Below are 22859 nucleotides of genomic sequence, written 5' to 3'. Positions count from 1 at the left end.
AAGCTCGACAAAAAGATGTCAAGAAGCAGAATTCATCTATACTTGCAGATAATAATAAAAGAATACTGAAATTGAGTTTTATGACAGTTTATTTGCGAATAAAGTTTCACAAACAGGCATTTTCCGTGGATCTAGATGAGTGACGCTCTGTTATCTTCAGCCAGTTTATATACAGGCACTTCCCTCAGGATAGGAATCGGGCAAGGTGCCGAGTACGGTGGGCTGGCCAGGGGTTTCAGGGCACGGAGCTGACATCCGTAGGCAGGTTGGTCAGTGCTTGGATGACGGCGGGCTGATCAGGCCCCGAGGACCACGATAACGCGGTGGTTTCTTTGAAATTGCTACCACTTCCCATACCGACTTCACCATTACTTGGAGGAGATGCTTGCACTGTAAAATAAAAAGAAATATTATCAGAGATGTTGGTATGACAAATGTATGCGGCAGTGTTTTCACTTGAAAAATCGCTATACCGCAACAGTACGCTAAGTCAGAGCAGAGAGTTCGAAGGGGTGAATCAAGAAACTTTCTTGCAAGAGATTTGCCAGGTAACGCTTTTTAATATTTCGACATATATGGTATATTTCCTAGAAGGCGTAACAGAATATTTGGAACAGGATCCGTCCGCCTTGTTTACACTCCACATCTAGTCAGCGTAGCACTTTATATTTAAAAAATTGCAGCAAAACCTGCTACAGCACAAAAAGCCTAGTTTCAGACTGTGTAGACACAATGCGGCCTTCGTGCGAAATTTTTAATGTGAGAACCGAATACTTCCGTCAGGAATTAAGCACTGGCAAAAGAGGCATTTATTTTACGAAAAGAAAGACATACTACCGGTTGGAAATGATGCTTTACCTAGAACAGTGAGAAGAAGCGCGGTTCCTCGGTATGACTAGCAGGATCAGGCCGGAATCAGGCAGGATCAGGAATTTGGGTGAAATTCAGAGATTTATGTGTTCTACTCCGGGCACTATTCAAAAGCTGTGAATAAAAAATAGCTATGTAATCACAAGCACTCTACATTAGCCAGGGCTGTTTCAGTAATGTATATACCGAGACATATTGCTCCTTATGAAACTTATAACATGCGCAAAATAAATGCACTCACCATTGTAAGATCCATGCTTCTGTGTATCCGAGTTCACCCCACATCGAAGATGGCAGCCAAGAGCGCCAACTTTTTTCTAGTTGTTCTTTCGCATATATTAATTCTAACACACAAACATTCGTCGCCACTGTGCTGCGTACTTCAAGATGTAGGCTTCTCAGTAGGAATGACAATTGCAAGCAAGCATTTTTCACGATAGGAGTGCGCTGACAAAAACGGACAAGACGGCAAGCACTCGGGTGGTGTTGCACCCAGTCGGAGTGCTAGCGATGCCTAGAAAGAAGGAGTGAAAGGAAAGGGTGAATGAAGAAAACGCCGTAAACGCCAGGAGGAGGAGGAGGAGGAGGAAAAACTTTAATCTGGTCCTGTACAAGGTGTTGCCACCTGCCTGGCTAGTTCCATGTTGGGACCGGGAGGTCAAGCCTCCTAGCCCTATCACGGGCGTACTGGACAGCCAGGATTTGAGGGATATGACCAGGAGATCTGATCATTCCTAAAAACCGATTCCGGGAAATGCCAGGGCCGAGCGACCCACACTCCCAGAGCAGATGTTCAAGCGTGCATATCTCCTGTTTGCATGCTTTGCATATAATATTCATGTCTGCAATGTTATACCATTTCTTTATTTGTGCAGGTGAATAATAAGACTCTGTCTGTAATTGTCTAAGTGTAACTGCTTGTGCTCTGTTTAGCCTATAGTGAGGGGGTGGAAACTCCCTCCTTCCCATGTAGTAATGTTTTGTAATTTCATTGTATGTAATGAGCGTATCTCTATGTAAGTTCTCCAATCCAGCAGAATCAAAACCATATGTAAAAGCGGCCCGGTCTGTAAGGTCGCGGGCGACGCTGTTGGCCGATTCATTTGGATTGACGGGAATGCCATCAAGTGAACCAAGGTGCGCCGGGAACCAATAAATGTAACGTGTAACATTTGTTTGCCTTTTGTTAATTATTCTCGCAGCCTGCGGGGCAATCTTTCCCCTATTGAAAGCTCTAATAGCCGTTTTCGAGTCGCTATATATTTCGATGAATCTATCGTCTGTTAGTGCCAATGCAATAGCAACTTGTTCAGCGTCTTCAGGTTTGTTAGTGTAGACCGTGGCGCAGTTTGTGCAATTGCCCTGGTGATCCACTACCACCGCCGCGAACTTAGTTAGATCTTTGTAGGCAGCCGAATCGACAAAGCAGGCTCCTCTGCCCCCTTTATCCATTTTCTCGATTGACGCCCTGGCTCGTGCGACTCTCCTGTTGATATTATGTTTTGGGTGCATATTCCTGGGTAGAGGTGCGACAATTATGTTGTCTGCGAATTCTTCATTCATTCATTCATTCATTCTTTATTTACATCATATTTTACAAAATACGAAAGCCTTACTGGACCCATAGCCATTGGCTAGTCTCGGGTCCATAGTGAACTTAGGCTATAAAACGCAACACGCGAGCACACAAAAGCAGCAGACATAATACATAATAGTAATATAAACATAGATAACTCAGACACGAATGTAAATATAACTCAGCGTTATTAACTTGATTAACTTTAACGTACTGTGCTGAATCCGTAATGGGGTTGATCATGATCTTGTCCAGGATTGATCTTCCCGTGCTCGTTGTAGATAGTCTCGCTATTTGTGATGTTTCTTGAGCCTCCGCGATCTCCATGGTCGTGTTGTGTATTCCTAATTTGAGCAGTTTTGCAGTGCTGGTTCGAATTGGGAGCCCCAATGCGCTTTTAACCACCTTCTTGATCACTGCGTCAAGCTTTTTGAGTTGAGACTGCGTCCAATTGTACATGGCAGCGGCGTATGATATATGACAGAGTACGAATGAGTTGATTATCCTGATGAGGTTATCTTCTTTCATGCCCTTGTGTCTTCCTGCCAGGCGCCTGATCATCCTGCACGCGTTATCCGTTTTAAGGGTGATTTTCTTCACCTCGGTATGGTTTCCACCGTTTGCATCAATGAAAAAGCCTAGTACCCTGATCACGTTGACTCTGGGTATATTGGCACCTTTTTCTGTATGTAGGTGTAAACGCCACATCCCCCCCCCCCCTCCACCTGGCCTAGACCGACCGCGTTTTATGGGTGGCAGCGATGGAGGGAGACAAGGACAATAGTGACCCCGCCACTTTTGCCCGTGCTTCCGAGAGCAGCCAATTCGACACAGCAGCTTATAGCTGCCTGAGCGCTTGACTCATAGCATTGACCAGGCTCACGTGGGTGCGTGGGGGAGGGCCAAGTGTGGGCTGAAGGACGGAAAGTTAGGTCGAAAAAAAAATCCGGAATGCGCCCTGCCCAATACAGGCAATAACAAGAGGTTGTTGACACGGGAAAGCCAAAACCTGCAATTAATTTTTTTTGTCAAGGGCATTCATACAAGCAGCTTACTACACATGCACGAACAAACAAATATATTGGAATAGGAGCATGATGATTAGGCCACCGCAACATGCCATGCATGCTAAACAAACAAAAGTTTAAATATTACATATGCGCTGCATCTCGATGCAATATAAAACGGTTCCATCAGCTCTGTGGCACTGTAATCCTCGATTCTCCTCAGAATCCTGATCCTCCAAAGCCGCGGAGCGTACATGCAAAATGTGCAATGCGCAGGCAAATAAGCAATACCGTTGCTTCTTATGGAAAGCTCACGTTCCCATGCACGATCAATAAAGCAGCGGCTAATTTTATACGACTTCCCCTGCTTGCAACCTGGTGCACTGGCTTTTCCCTGTAGGGGGCGCATTTCGGTGAAGGCGAAGTGCAAAAATGGCGGTGTACCATGCATGACATGGGAGAACCACACGTGGTTCCACAGGTGGTCGCAGCTTGCAAACATATTTCTAGTTCCTGCGCAGTGTGCCTGTGATCACTGCGTTAGTTTTCAAAACACGTTTTTCAATCTCAGCGAATCGTAAAACACTAAAAACCGGCAAGGCAAAAATTGGCTTATTACGGGCCAATGCCTCCAAAGAAAGTCAACAAGTAACCCATATTGGCAAATCCGTATGAAAGTCGGTCCAATAATTCCCTCCTTGTTGAACGGCAGTGCCAATATTGTTTACTGACTGTGTAATGTGAGCCAACATTGGATCTCTATCAGAATGGCACAGCCAATATTGTTTACTGACTGTGTAATGTGGGCCGACGTTGGATCTCTATCAGAATGGCACAGCCAATATTGTTTACTGACTGTGTAATGTGGGCCAACGTTGGATCTCTATCAGAATGGCACAGCCAATATTCGCGCAACGCTGTTAATCTTAGGCCAACATTGGACCAGGAACCAGAATGGCACTGCCAATATTGGAACCACGCTGTTAATCTTAGGCCGTCATCGGGCCACGAAGTGCCGATACGTTTCCAACGTTGGCCCGACCTGACGTGCCGCCTGGGATCATTCACGGACGTCCATATAGAGTGTATCTTGACCAGAGTAAGTTCATCAAAAATGAGTGTGATATGCTTCACTGGAATATAAGTCCCTGGTCTACTCCAGTGGTCCTTGTACAGGAAAAAGACGGGTAAGTTCCCTTTTGCATCGACTACCACGCCCAGAACAAAATCACACGCAAAGACGTTATTTCCCTGCCACGAATCTATGACGCATTGGACTCACTGCAGGGGGTTGAGTACTTTTCCAGTCTTGGATCTTCCATCAGGCTACTGGCAGCTGCCAATGTACGAGTCTGAGAAGAAGGGAAAAGCATTGGCCACCCCGGAAGGGATCTAAGAATTCAACGTGATGCCACACGGACTCTGCAACGCTTCTGCCACATTTGAGCGCGTTATCGACAGTCTCTTACGTGGTCTCAAATGGAAGACCAGCCTATGCTATCTTGACGATATCGTTGTTTTATCTTCCACATTATCACAACATCTCGAGCGCCTTAGTGAAGTTTTAACCTGTCTTCCCAACGCTGGAGTGCAGCTGAATCCCGACGAAATGCAACTTTGAAAATGCAGCGATTGAATGAATCGGGAGATACGCGCTCTTGTATATGGCTACTGGCAAGCGTGTCTGTCTCAATGGTGATGTGACCTGTTGGCATGTAAATTACGGTAGAAAGGTCGACTCTCTCGTGGTAGACAACGCACTCACCAGGAAGCAATCTGAGGAAATATGGAAGCTTGTTCTATCCGTGTAGTCTCGTGACGCCGTTACGATTGCTAAAAGGGCAAAAGGTAACGAGGGAAATTTTCGGCTCAAGAACATGGCACAAGCAGGAAGAAGGGCACTTGCATGAGTGAGAATGTGGCTATACAGCTTGGTAAGGGCGGAAGAACGCTGCGGCATTTAGATGTCATTCTCAACGTCACTGTCTTCCTGAGCATCAACAAAGGGGCATGACAAAGCGCTACATGCGGCCGCAGACATGATATAGTCTGCGCTGGCAGTGCGAACTGAAACGTTTTGTGATTGCGTTGTAACATTTTGCAGCAAGTGACAAAGTGACGAATGACAAACTGCTGCACCAGTGCCGACGAGGGACTGTGCAGTGACGCGGCCCACGCGTACGTCCATCTCATCTGTAGCAGAAGGCAGAGGCATTCGACTTTTCGGTGAGGACGTAGTTCATGGGTCTGGGAACTGCGGCGATTGGTCTCCCTGTTCGAGTGCAGGAGGATGACGATGCATCGGCGTAAAAGAGCGGCGTTGAGCTGATTTAGATCGGGAGGTAGCGAGAGATCGGCGGTATAACAACGGTGATGTCTGGTCAGGTTCGCGGGGCCCAGAGGACAATAAGTGCGATGATACACGCGTGTAAGCATGATTGCTCTACTGATGTGACGTCACGCTGCGATGGCCAAATCGTGCGACGTGGCAAATAAACCACACGGAAAACAATCTGGCCGGTTTTCGAAGGTGGAGCAGCGTCCATCTATGGGTTAACTCGGCTAAATGAAGCGAAGAGCTGGATGCGGTGCTGAAGCTGTCGGCAACGGCGAGAATGTCCGAGGCAGTGGCTATGCGAAAGCCCCGGACACAGAGAGGGCCGCATATGTCAGGGCTACATTTACCTTGGTGTAGGCAACGGACATCGGCGCCGGTGGACGCTCGCAGGAAGAAGGCAATGCTTCGCAAACTTGATCCTGTATCACATGCCGAAGGTGTGGAGGCAAAGACTATGGCTTTTGCACTACAGATGATAGCAGCGAAAGTTGCTGACTGACCTCAAGGCGCTGAAACTCTTTTACCTGGGATACCAATGGGTCAAGGTAAGGACTGGTGGCTATGCTCGATAGGGCGTCGTCTGACGCAGATAGGCGTCGCGTAAGAAAAACGCTACCTGTGGAGCTTCTGAAAGTATTACAAAGGTAGATTAACTCAAAGACAGCGACTACGTTCATAGAACAAATCATATGAAAGAAATTGTTCAATATCCCTTTCGTGAGCTCGCACGTTTTGTCTGCCTCTGTGATGGTCGAGTTTATGCTTCTTCCGAGGGCGACGATGTTCCCTATGGAGCTCGTGAACACCTGACCAGTTTGCTGGGACCAGCCTCGTAGGTGCTGTTCTGCACGAAGCTTCTACAGGATGGGTTGGCCATAGACCTCAATGAATCTCGACTTGACTCCGGTCCATGAGCAAAAAATGGCTTCGTGGTTTGTAAACCAGAGAGTGGCAACACCCGTTATATAAAAGTTTACGTTGTTGAGCATCATGTGACCATTCGATTTTTTGGATGCTCGTTTCCTCATATGATGAGAACCAATCTTCGACGCCGTTGTCATGCGTGTCGCTCAAGATTGCAGCATCTCGCTGATGTAAGTAAGCCGATTCCATTCCATTACTGTTCTTGGCAAAACGGAATATTTAATGCAGTTGTTACGCTGAAGAAGACGGGTGAATGTGAGATTATGACGTTGTCTTGTAGTGTCACCTGAAGAAAGAATATTAGTCCATCAATATTACTCTTAAAATGACCCTTGATTATTGGTAACGGAAAATAAGACGGAAAACGCGATTTCTTTCAGAGACAGATGTCAAACCAGCCTTATTTAGCAGATCAGTTACTGATGTGCGTCCATAGTTATTGTAAACAAAAGGAAGTGCTTTCTTTTGTACTTTTTCAATTTTAATAGTATTAGTTTTATGAAATGGATCCCAAATTGTCGCCGCATATTCTAATATTTGAAGGATAACGATTTTTAAGCTTGGGGCCGGTCTCTGGGTGTGAAGAGCTTTAGTGTTTGCCTAAGAAAAGTTTACGGTTAGCATTGTTTATCACCTGATAAATGTGTTTAGAATAGTCAAGGGCGTTAGTAATCCATAATCCTAGATATCTGTACTGTGCAACTGCGGAAAGGATATTGTCAGCAAAAGAGTATTGGAATATGAGCAGCTTTTCCTTGCGAGTTATTCTCGTGTAAACGGTATTTTGAAAATTCATCAGCATCTACCAGACATCACACCGTTCAGCAACCTTTCGGAAGGCCTATTTCAGTGTTGTTTGATTTGATATAGCTTTAATTTCTGAGTAGGGCAGGCAATTACCCGCGTACAATTTAATATGAACTGCAATGTCTTTTACGATGTCGTTTATGTAAATGAATAGAAGCGGCCCAAGCACAGAACTCTGAGGGACGCCAGCGTCAACAGAAAAAAGCCTGAGATGAGTGATTACGAAAAGTCACATATTGTTGACGGTTAGTCAAGTATGTTGAAATCTAAATAGTTATCACGTAATTTTTGTTGTGTTATTAATTTTGGAAAGCAGCTGTTTGTGAGAAAATTCATCAAATCTTTTGCGAAATCCATAAATATGGCATCTGTTCGGTTTCTATTATTAACAGATTTAGCAAAGTCATGCACAGTTTCGACTAATTGAGTGCCTGTAGAATAACCTTTCCGGAATCCGTGCTGAATGTTTGCAATAAAATTACGTTTTCAAGAAAATCAGAGCTTTGGCTATGTATTATGTGCTCGATAATTTTGCAAGTTGTCGATGTTAGTGAGACTGGCCTATAATTATTGATGCGCTGTTTGTTACCGTTTTCAAGAGCCGGTTGATCTCTGGCCGTCCTCCAGTCATTCTGAACCTGTCCTTCGTTTAGAGATCTTGAATGTAATATAGGAGGTATGCACATGACGTCATCCGCTAGGAGCACTAGCGGCATCCGCGGAGGCCGCCATGGCTGCGGTCGCAAGTTTGCGCTCCCTACGTGAGCAGGCCTGCGTAAGTGGCCCACCGATACGCACGAACCGTCAAACGACCTCTTCAATGTGCCTTTCTGACTTGGCTATCGAGTAGTACGTCATAGGTCAACGATGGGCCTAAGCACGTACGTGCGTGGGTTGAGTGAACCAGAAAAATCGTGTTATGAAAACGAAGTGCGCTCGTGCGACTGTGTCGACCAGCTCGAACTCAAAGATCATCAGCTTCGGCGCGATGTCGGGCTACTGTCTCGCGTGAACGTCGCAGACATCAAGGATTACACTGCGAATGCCACGATCTCCGCGACCCGCGAGCAATCGAAATCCTACAAGTCGATGGAAGGCCCACAATGATCTGGCGAGCGGCTGGGTGCAGCAGCCGCGCGTCAAAGTGCTTGCGTAAGATGATCGCCTTCATTGCGGAATTTATTCCGCGTTGTCCACTTGCGTCGTGAAAGGATACAGTTAAATTTGCTTCAATGAAAAAAAGACCCCCCCCCCCCCCCGATAACTAAACACTGATTTTACACAGCCTTCGTAATTTTTATATCACGTCGATTATTCTGGTCAATTCATTATTCGTCAATTATTACGTCAATTTTTGCCCTCCCAGGTTTGTCAATGACAATCATTCGATGAAAAGCCACACGCACCATGGCTTCTCGCAAAATAAAACGGCGAGGTGCTGGCGGCACACTGCGCCTGCAAGGCAGGCCCTGCAGAGGCGTGCTCGCACATAGCTGCTGTGCTCTTTTACATTAAGGTTGCAATTAAGAAGAGAAATAGCCAGGTGTCGAGAGGAACCCAATCTGCACAACATATTCCTATCACCGAGTTTCTTTCTTGTGCGACTGCTGCATCCGAACATAGCACACTTCATCGCGACACCGAAGCTCAGTTGACGCACGGCCACGCCGGAGCGTAGTCCGGATACGTAAACATTGTACGTAGACCTGTTCGTAGACGTAGAACAGCACTGCGCACGAGACACTGAAACATCCTGCTTATATATCAGCGACTGGATAAGAAAACAAGGCGAACGACGGGCCAAGAGATAGGGATCAGATGTTCGCGCGAGTAAGACCGCTACCGTTTTTTTCGACGCTCCCCGACCGTCAACATGGCGCGGCTGCACCAGAGACACTGCCGCCGCCTCGCGGGTCGAGCTCAGTGCATACCTCCTATAAACAGCTGCTTGGCTACCCATTCTGCATACCTAGTTATGAATGCGTTTGGTATGTTATTCGCTCCGGGGGACTTTTGGTAAATCCAAATTCAAAAGCATTTTAATAATTACTTGCTCGCTAGTGACACGATCAGGCATGAAGGTAAACACGTTTCGAAAGCGGCAGTATGTCATTATCATTAGTGAAAACAGATTTGAAGTATTTCTTAAAAGCAGATGATATTTCTTTTTCGTCATGATTTAAAGTGCCGCTGACGTTATACACACGAGTCTCTAGATACTGGAGCGATTGCGCGCCAGAATTTCTCTTGCGAACTTGAAATGAAGTTAGGCAACAAGTCGCCAAAATAATTTTCTTTATCGAGTGCTATCTTACTTTTACATTGAGCGGTAATAGGAAATTTTTTTCTTGCAGACACCAGGGATGGTTTACTGCTTCCTTTTTTCTGTTTTTAATCGTTTAAATTTTTTGCGCATTTGTATTGCAGAACAAAAAATCAAGGGATTCTCACATTTTACCTTTTTAATAATGCTGGGCACAAAATGGTCGATAGACATCAATACAAGATTCTTGAAGGAAACCTACAAATCGTCTACATTTCCTGGTAACATTGAAACACTATCAAAATGAAAGTATAACACATCGATTAGTGACGTGTTATCTGCACGTGAAAAGTTAGCCAAACAAGATTGTTTTCGATTTCTGTCGATAGCAGTATCAGATAAATAAGGAGTACGGCATTTCGGATTTTGGTTTAGTACTAATAGATCCGCTCACGAAGAAACGGTCTACTATATATTTAGAACTGCCGTGTATCCTATTGTATTCGACGCAACTTGAGATAAATCAAAAGCAAATGCTATATCCAACATAGAATCGTCTGTTTTGTCGTTATGGTTTACGAGGGACATTGTGGATTACTCAATATTAGGCAGGTTGAAATCGCCAGCTAGAATGATCTGATCGCCAGGTTTTACATACGTGCTCATGCAAACTTTTCAATCATTAAAACTTGCAGGGAAGAGGAGGGCGGCCTGCGCATCACGCCTATGATGTACCTGATTCGACCACAATTGAGCTTTACTAAAAGTGCACTCGACATTTCACACATCAGGCATCCTGAAAACTTGTAATAATTTTACATAGATAATGTAATGCCAACACCTCTACATATGACGTTTTTCCTGAGTGCACTGTGCCTAGCAGGCGTGGTTTCGCTGTCAAAAATTTCATCACGTAACCAAGTTTCAGTCAGCACAGTGATGTCAGAATTGTTAGAAGGAAGAAGCCCCTCAAGCTCGGTTGCCCTATTAATTACACTTCTGCAGTTAACGCTCAGGACCATCAAGGACGTAGTGTCGTGTTGTCTCTGTACCCTATTTTTCCTTTTGGTCAATCTGATACGCTCTCTTTTCTCGGAATCCCAGACATACAGAACACCGTCTATGTTTATTTTATCGAGTACCAGCTTTACTTTAGCGCCGTTTGCTTTTTCTTCCGCTGCATTGTCCAACAAAAGTTTACGTGCCTCACGAAAGCGCTGTGAAAAGTCTTCGAATGAAGAAAGACAACGACGAACCTTTTAATTTTGAGGGATGCATGTAAAATAGAAGTCTTTTCCCTACAGTCAAGAAATTTTATAATAACCGGCCTAGATTTTCCATGATATTTACGGCCAAGCCTATGAAGTCTTTCAATACCTGTAGGCGTTATACCTATCTTCATTGTTCTTAGGCCGTCCTTTATCTTCTTTTCAATTTCTTCAAAAGTCGCGTTTCCCGATTCTTCTAAACCATAAATAATAAGGTGCTTGGACGGCTTTCATTTTCTAATTGATCTGCCTTATTTGTGAGAAGTCATAATTGACTGTCTAACTCTGTTTTGTTCATTTGATTTCACTTACTTGTTTCGGCAGTGAGCTCAAACTGCTTAACTGTCGCTCATTGTCATCTGCTCTATTGCTTAGACTCGAGATTTGCTCTTTGATTTCATTCTGTGTAACAATATTTCCTTCAATTGCCTTGGGCTTTCTTTTGGCCATCTAGTAGTTCTGAGCAGTTTGGTTTAGTAAGCGAATGTTTACAACTTTATATGGCCGATGAAACTATTATTCATAATTTGTGTAGCCGTCACGGAATTCGCTATCGAAATCAATGCCGCACTTTCAAGGCGAACGTGCGGCTTTTCTCTCAGACCTGAACGCACCTCGACAAGCGTGCGCTTCGATAACAGCGGAGCGATGGCGATATGACGTCACCACACGGCATTATATATATATATATATATATATATATATATATATGTACCCAGGCAGCACACCGGCATTGGTCCAACCATGACCCAATGCTGGCAGAAATTGGTACCAATGTTGGACCCATGTTGGCATATTGGCAAAGTGCAACCCAAGCCAATGAGGTGCTGGTATGCTGCCTGGGTATATATATATATATATATATATATATATATATATATATATATATATATATATATATATATCCCAGGCAGCACACCAGCATTGGTGCAACCATGACCCAATGCTGGCAGAAATTGGTACCAATGTTTGACCAATGTTGGCATATTGGAAAAGTGCAACACAATCCAATGCTGGCCCAGCGTTAAAGCCAAGATTGGACCAATGTTATGCCAATGCAGCACCCATCGTAGGACCAGCGTTGAAGCCAAGATTTGGCCAATGTTATGCCAATGCAGCAGCCATCGTGCTGCCAGCGTAGCACCAGCGTTAAAGCCAAGATTGGACCAATGTTATGCCAATGCAGCAGCCATCGTAGGACCAGCGTTGAAGCCAAGATTTGGCCAATGTTATGCCAAAGCAGCAGCCATCGTGCTGCCAGCGTAGCACCAGCGTTAAAGCCAAGATTGGACCAATGTTATGCCAATGCAGCAGCCATCGTAGGACCAGCGTTAAAGCCAAGATTGGGCCAATGTTATGCCAATGCAGCAGCCATCGTAGTATCAGTGTTGAGCCATATCGTTGCCATTCTTAATGCCAGCTTTGAGCCAATGCCCTTTGCATGACGGATATTCTAGGTATGCTGGCTTTAGAGCACGCATATGTTCTTACCGCAAACATTTTGCTAGCGGCATTTTTTGTAGCAATTGTCCCCTTTCCGTCTTCCTCAATAGTAGCTAGGAAAGCTCGACAAAAAGATGTCAAGATGCAGAAGTCATATATGATTGCAAATAATAATAAAAGAATACTGAATTGACGTTTATGACAGTTTATTTGCGAATAAATTTTCACAAACAGGCATTTTTCTTGGACCTAGATGGGTGACGCTCGGTTATCTTCAAACAGTTTATTTACAGGCACTGCCCTCAGGATAGAAATTGTGCAAGGTGCCGAGGACGGTGGGGTGGCCAGGGGTTTCAGGGCAGGGAGCTGACGCTGGTAGGCAGGTTTGTCAGTGCTTGGATGACAGCGGGCTTAGCAGGCCCCCGAGGACCACGATAACGCGGTGGTTTCGTTGATATTGCTACCATGTCCCATAGCGACTTCACCATTACTTGGAGGCAATGTTTGCACTGTAAAATGTAAACAGGCATTGTCAGAGATGTTGGTATGACAAATGTATGTGGGAGAGTTTTCATTTTAAAAATCGCCATACTGCCACAATATTATAAGTCTGAGCAGAGAGTTCGAAGGGGTGAATCAAGAAACTTTCATGCAAGAGACTTGTCAGGTAACACTTCTTGATATTTCGACATATATGGCATACCTTGTACAAGGTGTAACGTAATATTTAGAACAGACATAAAATGCGCAGGATCCGTCCGCTTTATTTACAGCTCACACCTAGTCAGCGTAGCACTTTAAAATTAAAAATTGCAGCAAAACCTGCTGCAGCACAAAAAGCCTAGTTTCAGACTGTGTAGACACACAGCGGCCTTCGTGCGAAATTTTTAATGTGGAAACCGAGAAGTTCCGTCAAGAAACACTAGTAAAAGAAGCATTTATTATACGAAAACAAAGAAATACTGTCAGCTGGAAATGATGCTTGACCTATACCAGTGAGAAGAAGCGCGGTTCCTCGGTATCACTAGCAGGATCAGGCCGCACGCGTGGTTTTATAAAATCATAGTCCTGGAATTTGGGTGAAATTCACAGAGATTTACACGTGGTTCTACTCCAGGCACTATTCAAAGACTGCAAATAAAAAGAGCTATTTAATTACAGGCACTCTACATTAGCCAGGCCTTTTTCAGTAATATATATACCGCGTGATATTGCTTGGGTGATATAGCTTGGGTGATATTGCTTCTGATAAAACTTATAACATGCGCAAAACAAATGCACTCACCATTGTATGATCCATGCTTCTTTGTATCCGAGTTCATCCCACATCGAAGACGGTGGCCACGAGCGCCGACTTTTTTTCTAATTGTTGTTTCGCCTATATGAATTCTAACACTCACAAAAATTCGTGGCCATATTGCTGCGTATTTCAATATGTAGGCGTCTCAGTAGGAATGACGAGCGCAAGCGAGCATTTTTCACGAGAGGAGTGCGCTGGCAAGAACGGACGGCAAGCACTCAGGCGGTGTTGCACCCAGTCGGCGTGCTAGCGACGCATAGAAGGAAAGAGAGAAAGGAAAGGGTGAACGAAGAATGCGGCGTAAACGCCACTTTCTCCCGCTGAACCTAGCCCGACCGGGTTTTGGGGTGGCAGCGATGGAGGGCGACAAGGAGGACAATAGTGACCCCGCGGCATTCCCCCATCCTTCCGAGAGCACCCAATTCGACACAGCAGCTTATGGCTGTCTGAACGCTTGACTGATAGCATTGACCAGGCTCACCTGGGTGCGTGGGGGAGAGGCAATGGGGGGCTGAAAGACGGAAAGCTAGGCCGAAAAAAAAAATCCGGAATGCGCCGTGCCTACAAAAGGCAATGCAAGAGGTTGTTGACACGCAAATGCCAAAACGTGCAATTAATTTTTTTTCTGTCAGGGGCATTCATACAAGGAGCTTACGACACATGCACGAACAAACAAATATATTAGAATAGGAGCATGGTGTCGCCGCAACACGCCATGCATGCTAAACAAACAAACAATAGTTTCACTAATGCATATGCGCTCATTCTCGATGCAATATAAAACGGTTCCATCAGCTCTGAGGCACTGTAATTCTCGATTCTCCTCAGAATCTTGACCAACTAAAGCCGCGGAGCGTACATGCAAAAAATACAATGCGCAGGCAAATTCTCAATACCGTTGGTACTTATGCTAAGCTCAAGTTCTTATTCACGATCAATAAAGCAGCGGCTAAATTTATGCGACTTCCCCTGCTTGCTACGTGGTACACTGGCTTTTCTCTTTAGGGGACACATTTCGGTAAAGGAGAAGTGCAACAATGGCGGTGTACCATTCATGGAGTAGACATGGGAGAACATATTTTTGGTTCCTGCGCAGTGTGCCTGTGATCAGTGCGTTAGTTTTCAAAACACGTTGTTCAATCTCAGCAAGTCGTAGAGCACTAAAAGCCGACAAGGCGAAAATTAGCTTATTACGGGCCAATGTCCTCCAAAGAAATCCAACTAGTAACCCATATTGGCAAATCCATACGAAAGTCAGTCCAATAATTCCCACCTTGTTGAACGGCAGTGCCAATATTGTTTACTGACTGTGTAAAGTGGGCCAACATTGGATCTCTGTCGGAATGGCACAACCAATATTATTTACTGACTGTGTAAAGTGGGCCAACATTGGATCTCTATCAGAATGGCACAGCCAATATTGTTTACTGACTGTGTAATGTGGGCCAACGTTGGATCTCTATCAGAATGGCACAGCCAATATTGACACCACGCTGTTAACCATAGGCCAACATTGGGCCAGGAACCAGAATGGCACTGCCAATATTGGAACCACGCTGTTAATCTTAGACCGTCATTGGGCCAAGAAGTGCCAATATGTTGCCAACGTTGGCCCAACCTGACGTGCCACCTGGTTATATATATATATATATATATATATATATATATATACATATATATATATATATATATATATATATATATATATATATATATATATATATATATAGTTAAGTTAAGTTTAAGTTAAGTTTTTTTCAAAAGAGACCACCATGTTATCGCTCGGAAACGCGCCAGAATTCAAGTTATTCCACTGAACAATTGTCTTGAGAATGAAAGAGTGCCTGAAGACATCAGCTCTTGGCACATGAGGCATTATAGCGTAATTGTGGTTAGTTCGTGGTGAATATATCTATATATATATATATATATATATATATATATATATCTATATATATATATATATATATATATATATATATATATATATATATATATATATATATATATATATATATATATATATATATATATATATATATAGTGTATATGTCTATATATAAAGAGAGAAAGAGAGGGCACAAGCCCTGCACCAGCGTTACGTGTATAGACTGCCAAGGGCAACCTGTGCTAAGCGGTACTGCACTCAGGAGTTCGATACTATCGCAAGTGCGACCTCAATTTAGAGCAAGCGGTGCCAGCATTGAATGGAAAACAGCTTCAGAAGGGACGCAATGGTGTAATGACTAATTTTTAATTTTGACGTAGTTTCCTTCGGTGCACAATTCTGTTAATTTTCACTCGACATGCTTCATTACTCTTAATTACGCGGTTCCTTTCTCTGTCTTAGTTGCTTTTCTTGTGCTGTACTATCTTGGGGACCAGCCCATAAATCCGGACAGAGACATGAAACAGTCAGATGATTCAGAGATAAAAGCTTGGCATTTAGGTTAAAACAAAGCATTTGTCGTCTAGTACCAGAAGCCACAGACGATTCCTGCATAGTGGTGAAAATAACGTCATACGGACGCTTTCTGTTGCTTGTGTTGTAGCCTAGTGAATCACGCTATGTTTATCTTTTCATGAAGCTGCTGTAAACTGCATGCGCCTTGGAAAACTACGGCATGCCGATGGCCACGGTTTATTTTAATGCGTAGCGTTATTTGGCCAGTAGTTCAAAAAATGCCTTGTAACGCCAGAAAACCACATTCCTATTTATTTATTTATTTATTTATTTATTTATTTATTTATTTATTTATTTATTTATTTCCATTACTGTGAGCCCTGCCGGGCTGTTACAGGGTGGGAATACAGAGCACAAAGTTCACGCAAAGAACGCAGTTAAGTTTTCTTCAAAAGAGATAACCATGTTATTGCTCGGAAACGCGCCAGAATTGAAGTTATTCCACTCAACAATTGTCTTGACAATGAAAGAGTGCCTAAAGACATCAGCTCTTGGCACATAAGGCATTATAGCGTAATTGTGGTTAGCTTGTGGTGAAACCCTTCCAGGAGGCTATAAATACAAATGAATTCACGTTCAGCTTATTGTGATAGAGTTGATATAAAAACTTCAGGCGGGCGATTTTCCTGCGCGCAGCCAATGTAGTGAGACCAGCCCTGGTGAGCATGCAGGTTACCGAGTGCGTTTTGTCATAATCAGAAAAAAATAAGCCTAACCGCCATTCCCTGAGTGCGCTCTAATTTATCTGTTAGGTATTGTTGATGAGTGTCCCAACTTGTACGAGCATACTCTAAGTTTGGTCTAACCATAGTGGTATATGCCTTAAGTTTAATATCTGGTGCAGCATCTCTCAATTTACGCCGTAACAAACCAAGCTTGCGCTGGGCTGATCCACATAAGTTTTCGATGTGTTCATTCCAGTTGAGGTTACTAGTGATTGTTACGCCAAGATATTTCAGCTTTGTGGAACGCTTAATTACAATATTATTTACAGCGTACGAAAACATCAACGGAGTTTTCTTATTCGTAACTGTCATGCAAACAGATTTATCAAATTTGATTTACATATGCCATTTTTCACAGCAGGTATAAATTCGACATAAAGCATCAGTTAGTCGTTCTTGATCAGAAACACTCTTAACGCGGCAAAACAGGAGGCAGTCATCGGCACACAACCGCACTTCAATCATAGGATGTACATCAGTTGCGATATTGTTCATATACAGTAGGAACAAAATTGGACCCGAAACCGAGCCCTGAGGTACACCTGATAATAAAGGAACGAAAGACGAGCACTCGCCATCTGTTTCAACAAATTGTTGTCTGTTGTATAAGTAAGCCTGACTCCACTTAATAATTCTTGAATATACATTATGCCCATAAAGCTTTTCAATTACCTTGCTATGGCTAACCCTATCAAATGCTTTGATAAATCCAGAGCGATGACATCAACTTGTTCGCGACAAGTTGATGGCATTGCTAATACAAGGCGAGAATACGCAGTTTACCTCCTTGTGTGTGCGGTTGGTGGCTGACATCCGGCGTAAAGTAACAAACGACCCATTTTACTCGAAAAGAACAGGCGCACCAACGCAAAAAAATTATACGAGCCCACCAAGTTTCGTCATTCCTTATATGCTAGATATAGAAAAGAAGCCTTAAACCGAGGCCAGAAATGCCTAACTTAGCACTAAAAGGAGGATAGCAAGCAGGATGGGACGCCTTGGTTAATTCCAGTGAGGATGGAAGGCTACTAAACGGTACCAAAAATGAGAGCATTTACCACTCGTGCTATAATTAGGCATGCTCAGGCAGCCGTTCACCATCCGCTGGCGATGACGGCATCAACGGGTTGGTTATGCCGGACCGGGCATCGCATAGAAAAATTAAGTAGAATATGGCGGTCGGCGTGGTACGGCATGTATATATTTGAAAATAAAAACATGTATCTCTTTTAGCTGTTATTTTAATGCCTATAAAAATCAATAGCGCCTACTACACATCACCATAAGCCCCTAAACAAAATTACCAAACAAAAATTTCCGCACTGTGCTGAGCACAACATAATGCTACGCCTATCTTACACTTCCCGTTCAGTGAGGTTACGCTTATATTTATTTATCACCATTGACGCAATACGCTTACACTAGTGAGTAGGCAGGTTAAGCATCATGCCATGGGCGGCCACTAAGCTGGCTCAGAGAATAGCCCAGCTTGACCAGTGATTTAGACATACACGTAACACGATGCACAAACCCTAAAAGCATTAAGTTCTTTCTTTTTGTTCTTGGCTGACAGCAATAAGTGTCAGAATAAAAGAAACGGGAAGATTACAGATTTTACCTTTTGCTGCTGCTTTCACGAGGAAAACAATGCTTTAATAAGCTTTTTAACCATCATTTACACTGTAATTAAGGGGTCATACATGACAGAAGTAACTTCAAAAAACTTACGTTGTCGAGGTGCGGTAGGAACATGAGCGATGATTCAATGGGGTCTTGTTCTGGTTGAGTAATCGTGACCAGGCACTTTTCGGTGGCATAACAGCCGTCGTGATACTCGCAAATGTTAGGATTAAGAATGGCATGGACAATTTTATCAGAGCACGAGTTCCAACGTACCACTTTCTGCGAGTAAAGGGAAGATGTTATGCCGGCATGTTCTAAATAACAGGCATATTTATTATCCATGGGCCTGTAAACGAATTTATGCATTGCAGTTATGCGAAAAAAATTAATCACGGGGGACAGTCTTATAAAATATTTTTTTTGCTTCTGTGGCACATAGAACCAGGTAATGACAGGAATTACAAAATAAGATTTCTGAAACAAATACCTGACCCTCTATTGGTTGACTGGAAGTTTAGTGTGTTAAAGATGGGCGTTATATTATATTATTGTGCAGTGTATAGTGGTTGCGTCACGTAATATGTGCCAATATCTTACATCGTGTCGTTGGCGAAATCCAGCAATGGCCTATAATTAAGAATTTATTTACTAAGAATATTTTGAACATTTGTTAGGGCAAAGTTTCTAGTCGCAAGTGTTTAAGATCCGTGAAGAAACAAGCAACCTAGTGTATGGAGGAATTTAGCTCTTATTCAAAAGTTTACTTCGTTTGAGAGCTCCGAAAAAAGCATAAGGGATATGAAAAATACATGGTTACTGTGTTGTAGTTACAGGGCAGTGTATCCGGGCTGATGTAGGAGGAAATGTATGCGCTCATTCGCTGCAACTGGATTCAAAATCGGGCGATTGAATTACTAACAATTATGGCGGGGGAATCCCATGCTGACAACGAGAATGTTTACATGCCTGCCTATCGCTAACACTGCACCTTAAGGATGAACGTTCTGGAGCGGTGGGGGTAGCTTACGCTGCGTAGCCCAGCTAGTTACGTGCCCTAATTTTCTTCGTTATTCTAGATTTGTTAACTTGCGACATTTCCCCACCCTTCCCCACGTTCACAACTTGGCCGTTGATCGCAAGTAGACAAGCTTTGTTCTTAATCCCTCCGCCTCTCGCTCTCTTTCTCTGCTTGTGATCCTTCAGCGACATGCGGACTTTAACTAATTGGACACATGATTGAAAGAGCTGTTATTGAAAGGTTAGAGTGCAGAGACATCACATAGCAAATGGCGTAAACCATCTCGCTGAGTAGCCTGTATGAAGGGCGTTCTGCCTTTTTGTTTATTTTTGGCGTTGTGGAAGACGGTGGTGAGGGCGCGTGGTCAACCGGTCACCTCAGATTGAGAACGCTGCTTAGCAGAAAAAAGCCCATGACGTCGCGTGGCCTTCAAACTGAGATTTAGAATAGCTTGTCAATTGCTCCGCTCACTGTACTAACGCATTCGCATTGCAGCGATTAAATATAGGAAACCGTTGTCAAGCTTGGCATACGCGCGGCAAGACAAGTATGTCTGCCATACTGTACTAAAGACTGTAAGAACAATGGTCACTTAGCAGAAATTTGCAAAAAGAAGGGAAGAAAGGGACAAGGTGAAAGCAAGTCTTACTGAGTTAGGTTTCTGCTAACGGTGGCGCTAATAAGAGTTCTTAAAGTGGTCACCTTGTCCCTTTCTCTATGAATTTTTGTCGATTTGCGCTAAGTGGTCATAGTTCCCTTAGTCCGTAGTACAATATGAACCGAGTACCCAAGTAACAAGTAATACTAGGTCTGCCACTTTTCTCTTGCTCCACGAATAACTGGAATGGAGCATAAAACACTATCGCTGAGATAGTGTTTTATCACTACGCCGTGATAAAACTACGCTGTGCCGTTGCAAGCTCCGCAAGACCATGCGTGGCAGGGAAATGGCGGCTGTGAGGATTCATTTGAGCGCTTTTTTGCATGCTTCGCCAGCAACTGCTGTGGAGAATTCGAGGCCATGGATCTGTATGCATGACAGCAAGCGTGCAGATTTAGTGGGCGATGAATGCCAAACGCCAAACGTTTGTCAGAAGGACCGTAAAAGGGCGTCAACGAATGATCTGGCTCCACTACACGGACTTATTAAGAGGTAATTCTATATAATTGATTGGGTCACCTGCTTCCTTCCCTATACTGAATATTCAAGCACACCTAATATAGAAGTAATGCAATGCGCTACACAAGCAAATCAAATGCTGGGTACCCACCTTATTGCAACACGGGCAGTAGGACAGAGGGTACTTCTTGTGTCCCAAGCGCCCGTACTCATAAAACACGCCATACCGGAAACGGACCCACTCATTCAGGAAGGCGTAGGCTGAAATGCAAAAGAATTCTAGTAAACACTACTTACCAGATGCGGCTTTGAGAGGGGGGATTTTTAAACGGAGTAGGCAGTCAGCGCAATTGCGATGAGCGCATGACCACAGCTGCATTTTTCAACTAACACATTCATTTTTCCATGCAAGACGTAACCACTTGATTAAAACAAGGGATACTCTGGTTTGCACGGTCAAAACAATATGCTGTATTTATACTCCTACGAATTCTGCAACAAACATTTCCACTCATTCTCATGGTTTAAATATGCTAGTGCACACATGTGGTTATTGTGGAGATGTCCAATTTGCCTGCTGAGAATGAGCTAAATTGTATGGCAACAATGTAGCTACGCGAAAGCAAAATGCAGATATGATGAACTTGTTTGATTTTTGGACTGCTGCGTGTTTTAAACGCACAAAAGCACGCAAAAAACAAGCACAAACCATGGCATAACAAGTTGATTTTTATTGGCTAATGATGGCTTTGCAAAGAGTTATTGAATAGCAAATACGTTCACTGTGAACCTTTGTATTTTTACGCATTCATTAGCTGTCTTGTAGAACGGTAGGGGACACTTATCTGTCCTATCTGGTTCTATAATTAAATTCTCAGGCAACCCCCTTTGACTTCTAGATAACTAGGGTATTTGGACTTCGCCTATGAAATTCCTATTTCTTTAAATGTTGTCATGTGGTACGTCTTTACCCTATTTACGAATCACTGACACAGGTACGGGAAAAATCTCTTACCGAACATAACTTTTCTTTACCGCACACTTGCTTTATAAACATGCTTGCGATTTCCTTCATTCAGAATTCAAGGCTGATCGCAAGAACCGCCATGCACTTCCAAGAACGAGACATGATAAATTACCATAATCACTTTAGCCTTAAACTACATCGCACTTTTTGCACTGAAGCACTACATTTTCTATTACCCAAAACATTTTCCCGCCCTGCATTTTTTGGATGTCCCTAGAGCCCACTGGTAACGCAATCACCGAGCGCTGTGCATTGTAAGCTGTGTCGTTAGCGGCCCGGATTTCACGAATGCGATAGCTTGAAAAAGCAGCTACCAAATCAGCCTGGAAATAAACAAATACACGCAGAAATATTTTAAGAGAAATGAGTGATGGCACCATCTGTTTTGGCTATCTGGCAAGGAAATTACATACATTTCTGCGTTTAGTTCACTCCTGCGTTATAGCCTCCATTCGACCGACCTCTGCCACCATTTTTATGTCTAACATGCATATTATGACCCTCGTGATGTGGTATACTTTTAGCGCAGGGAGAATGAAAAACCAAAAGTTCCGAGCCGAACAAATCGATTGGAAAATATCACCTCCTTTACTTCCACTGTAATTACCTGCATTAGGGGCATCACAAGTCTTATGCAGACAATTCGAGAAGAGCGCCTCTAGCCAGATGACAGAGTATTTGGCAACATCGCATGCGCTCCAGCAAATGTGGTGATTTTATCTGTCTACTCCACCCCTGCAGTGGAGAAGTGTAACCAGTCTGCTTTGCTCAATATTTCTGTATATAAACTGCCAGCTAACGGCCCTATCCACCTGCCGAGCTCTTCTGTTGGAATTTACAGCTCGGCATTCTTTAACGAATGTCTCACCATGAATGCCTGAGGCATCGGCATCCATCTTCGCCCTGCGTCCCACATGGCACCCTGCACACTATTATCAAAGCCAAAACTGTATCTTTGTACCTGTAGTGACACGAATCTTTATGAAATGTCCGGATACATTGACTTTCTCGGGCGCTCGGAAAACCAATCGTGTTTTTCCTGTCTTTAAATCCAACTACAAAACCATATTCACAAACTATCAACCC

General features: G+C 43.6%; 1 protein-coding gene across 2 annotated transcripts in view; it reads right to left on the bottom strand.

The window, feature by feature from the left end:
- Positions 1–22859, bottom strand: part of LOC135913648 (calcium-activated chloride channel regulator 1-like) — a 212359-nt gene that overhangs the window by 166814 nt on the left and 22686 nt on the right. For both annotated transcript variants that reach the window (XM_070520909.1, XM_070520910.1), the window contains exons 3-4: positions 20898–21007; positions 18714–18887 (exon numbers count right to left, since the gene is read on the bottom strand). In XM_070520909.1, coding sequence (XP_070377010.1) covers positions 18714–18737 — 24 coding nt within the window. In that variant the 5' untranslated portion in view covers positions 18738–18887; positions 20898–21007. The remainder of the gene's footprint in view (positions 1–18713; positions 18888–20897; positions 21008–22859) is intronic.

The sequence above is a fragment of the Dermacentor albipictus genome, chromosome 6 (assembly GCF_038994185.2).
Source record: "Dermacentor albipictus isolate Rhodes 1998 colony chromosome 6, USDA_Dalb.pri_finalv2, whole genome shotgun sequence".
NCBI lineage: Eukaryota > Metazoa > Arthropoda > Arachnida > Ixodida > Ixodidae > Dermacentor > Dermacentor albipictus.
The sequence above is the reverse complement of the archived record's forward strand: the minus strand, read 5'-3'. Positions and strand labels throughout refer to the sequence as shown.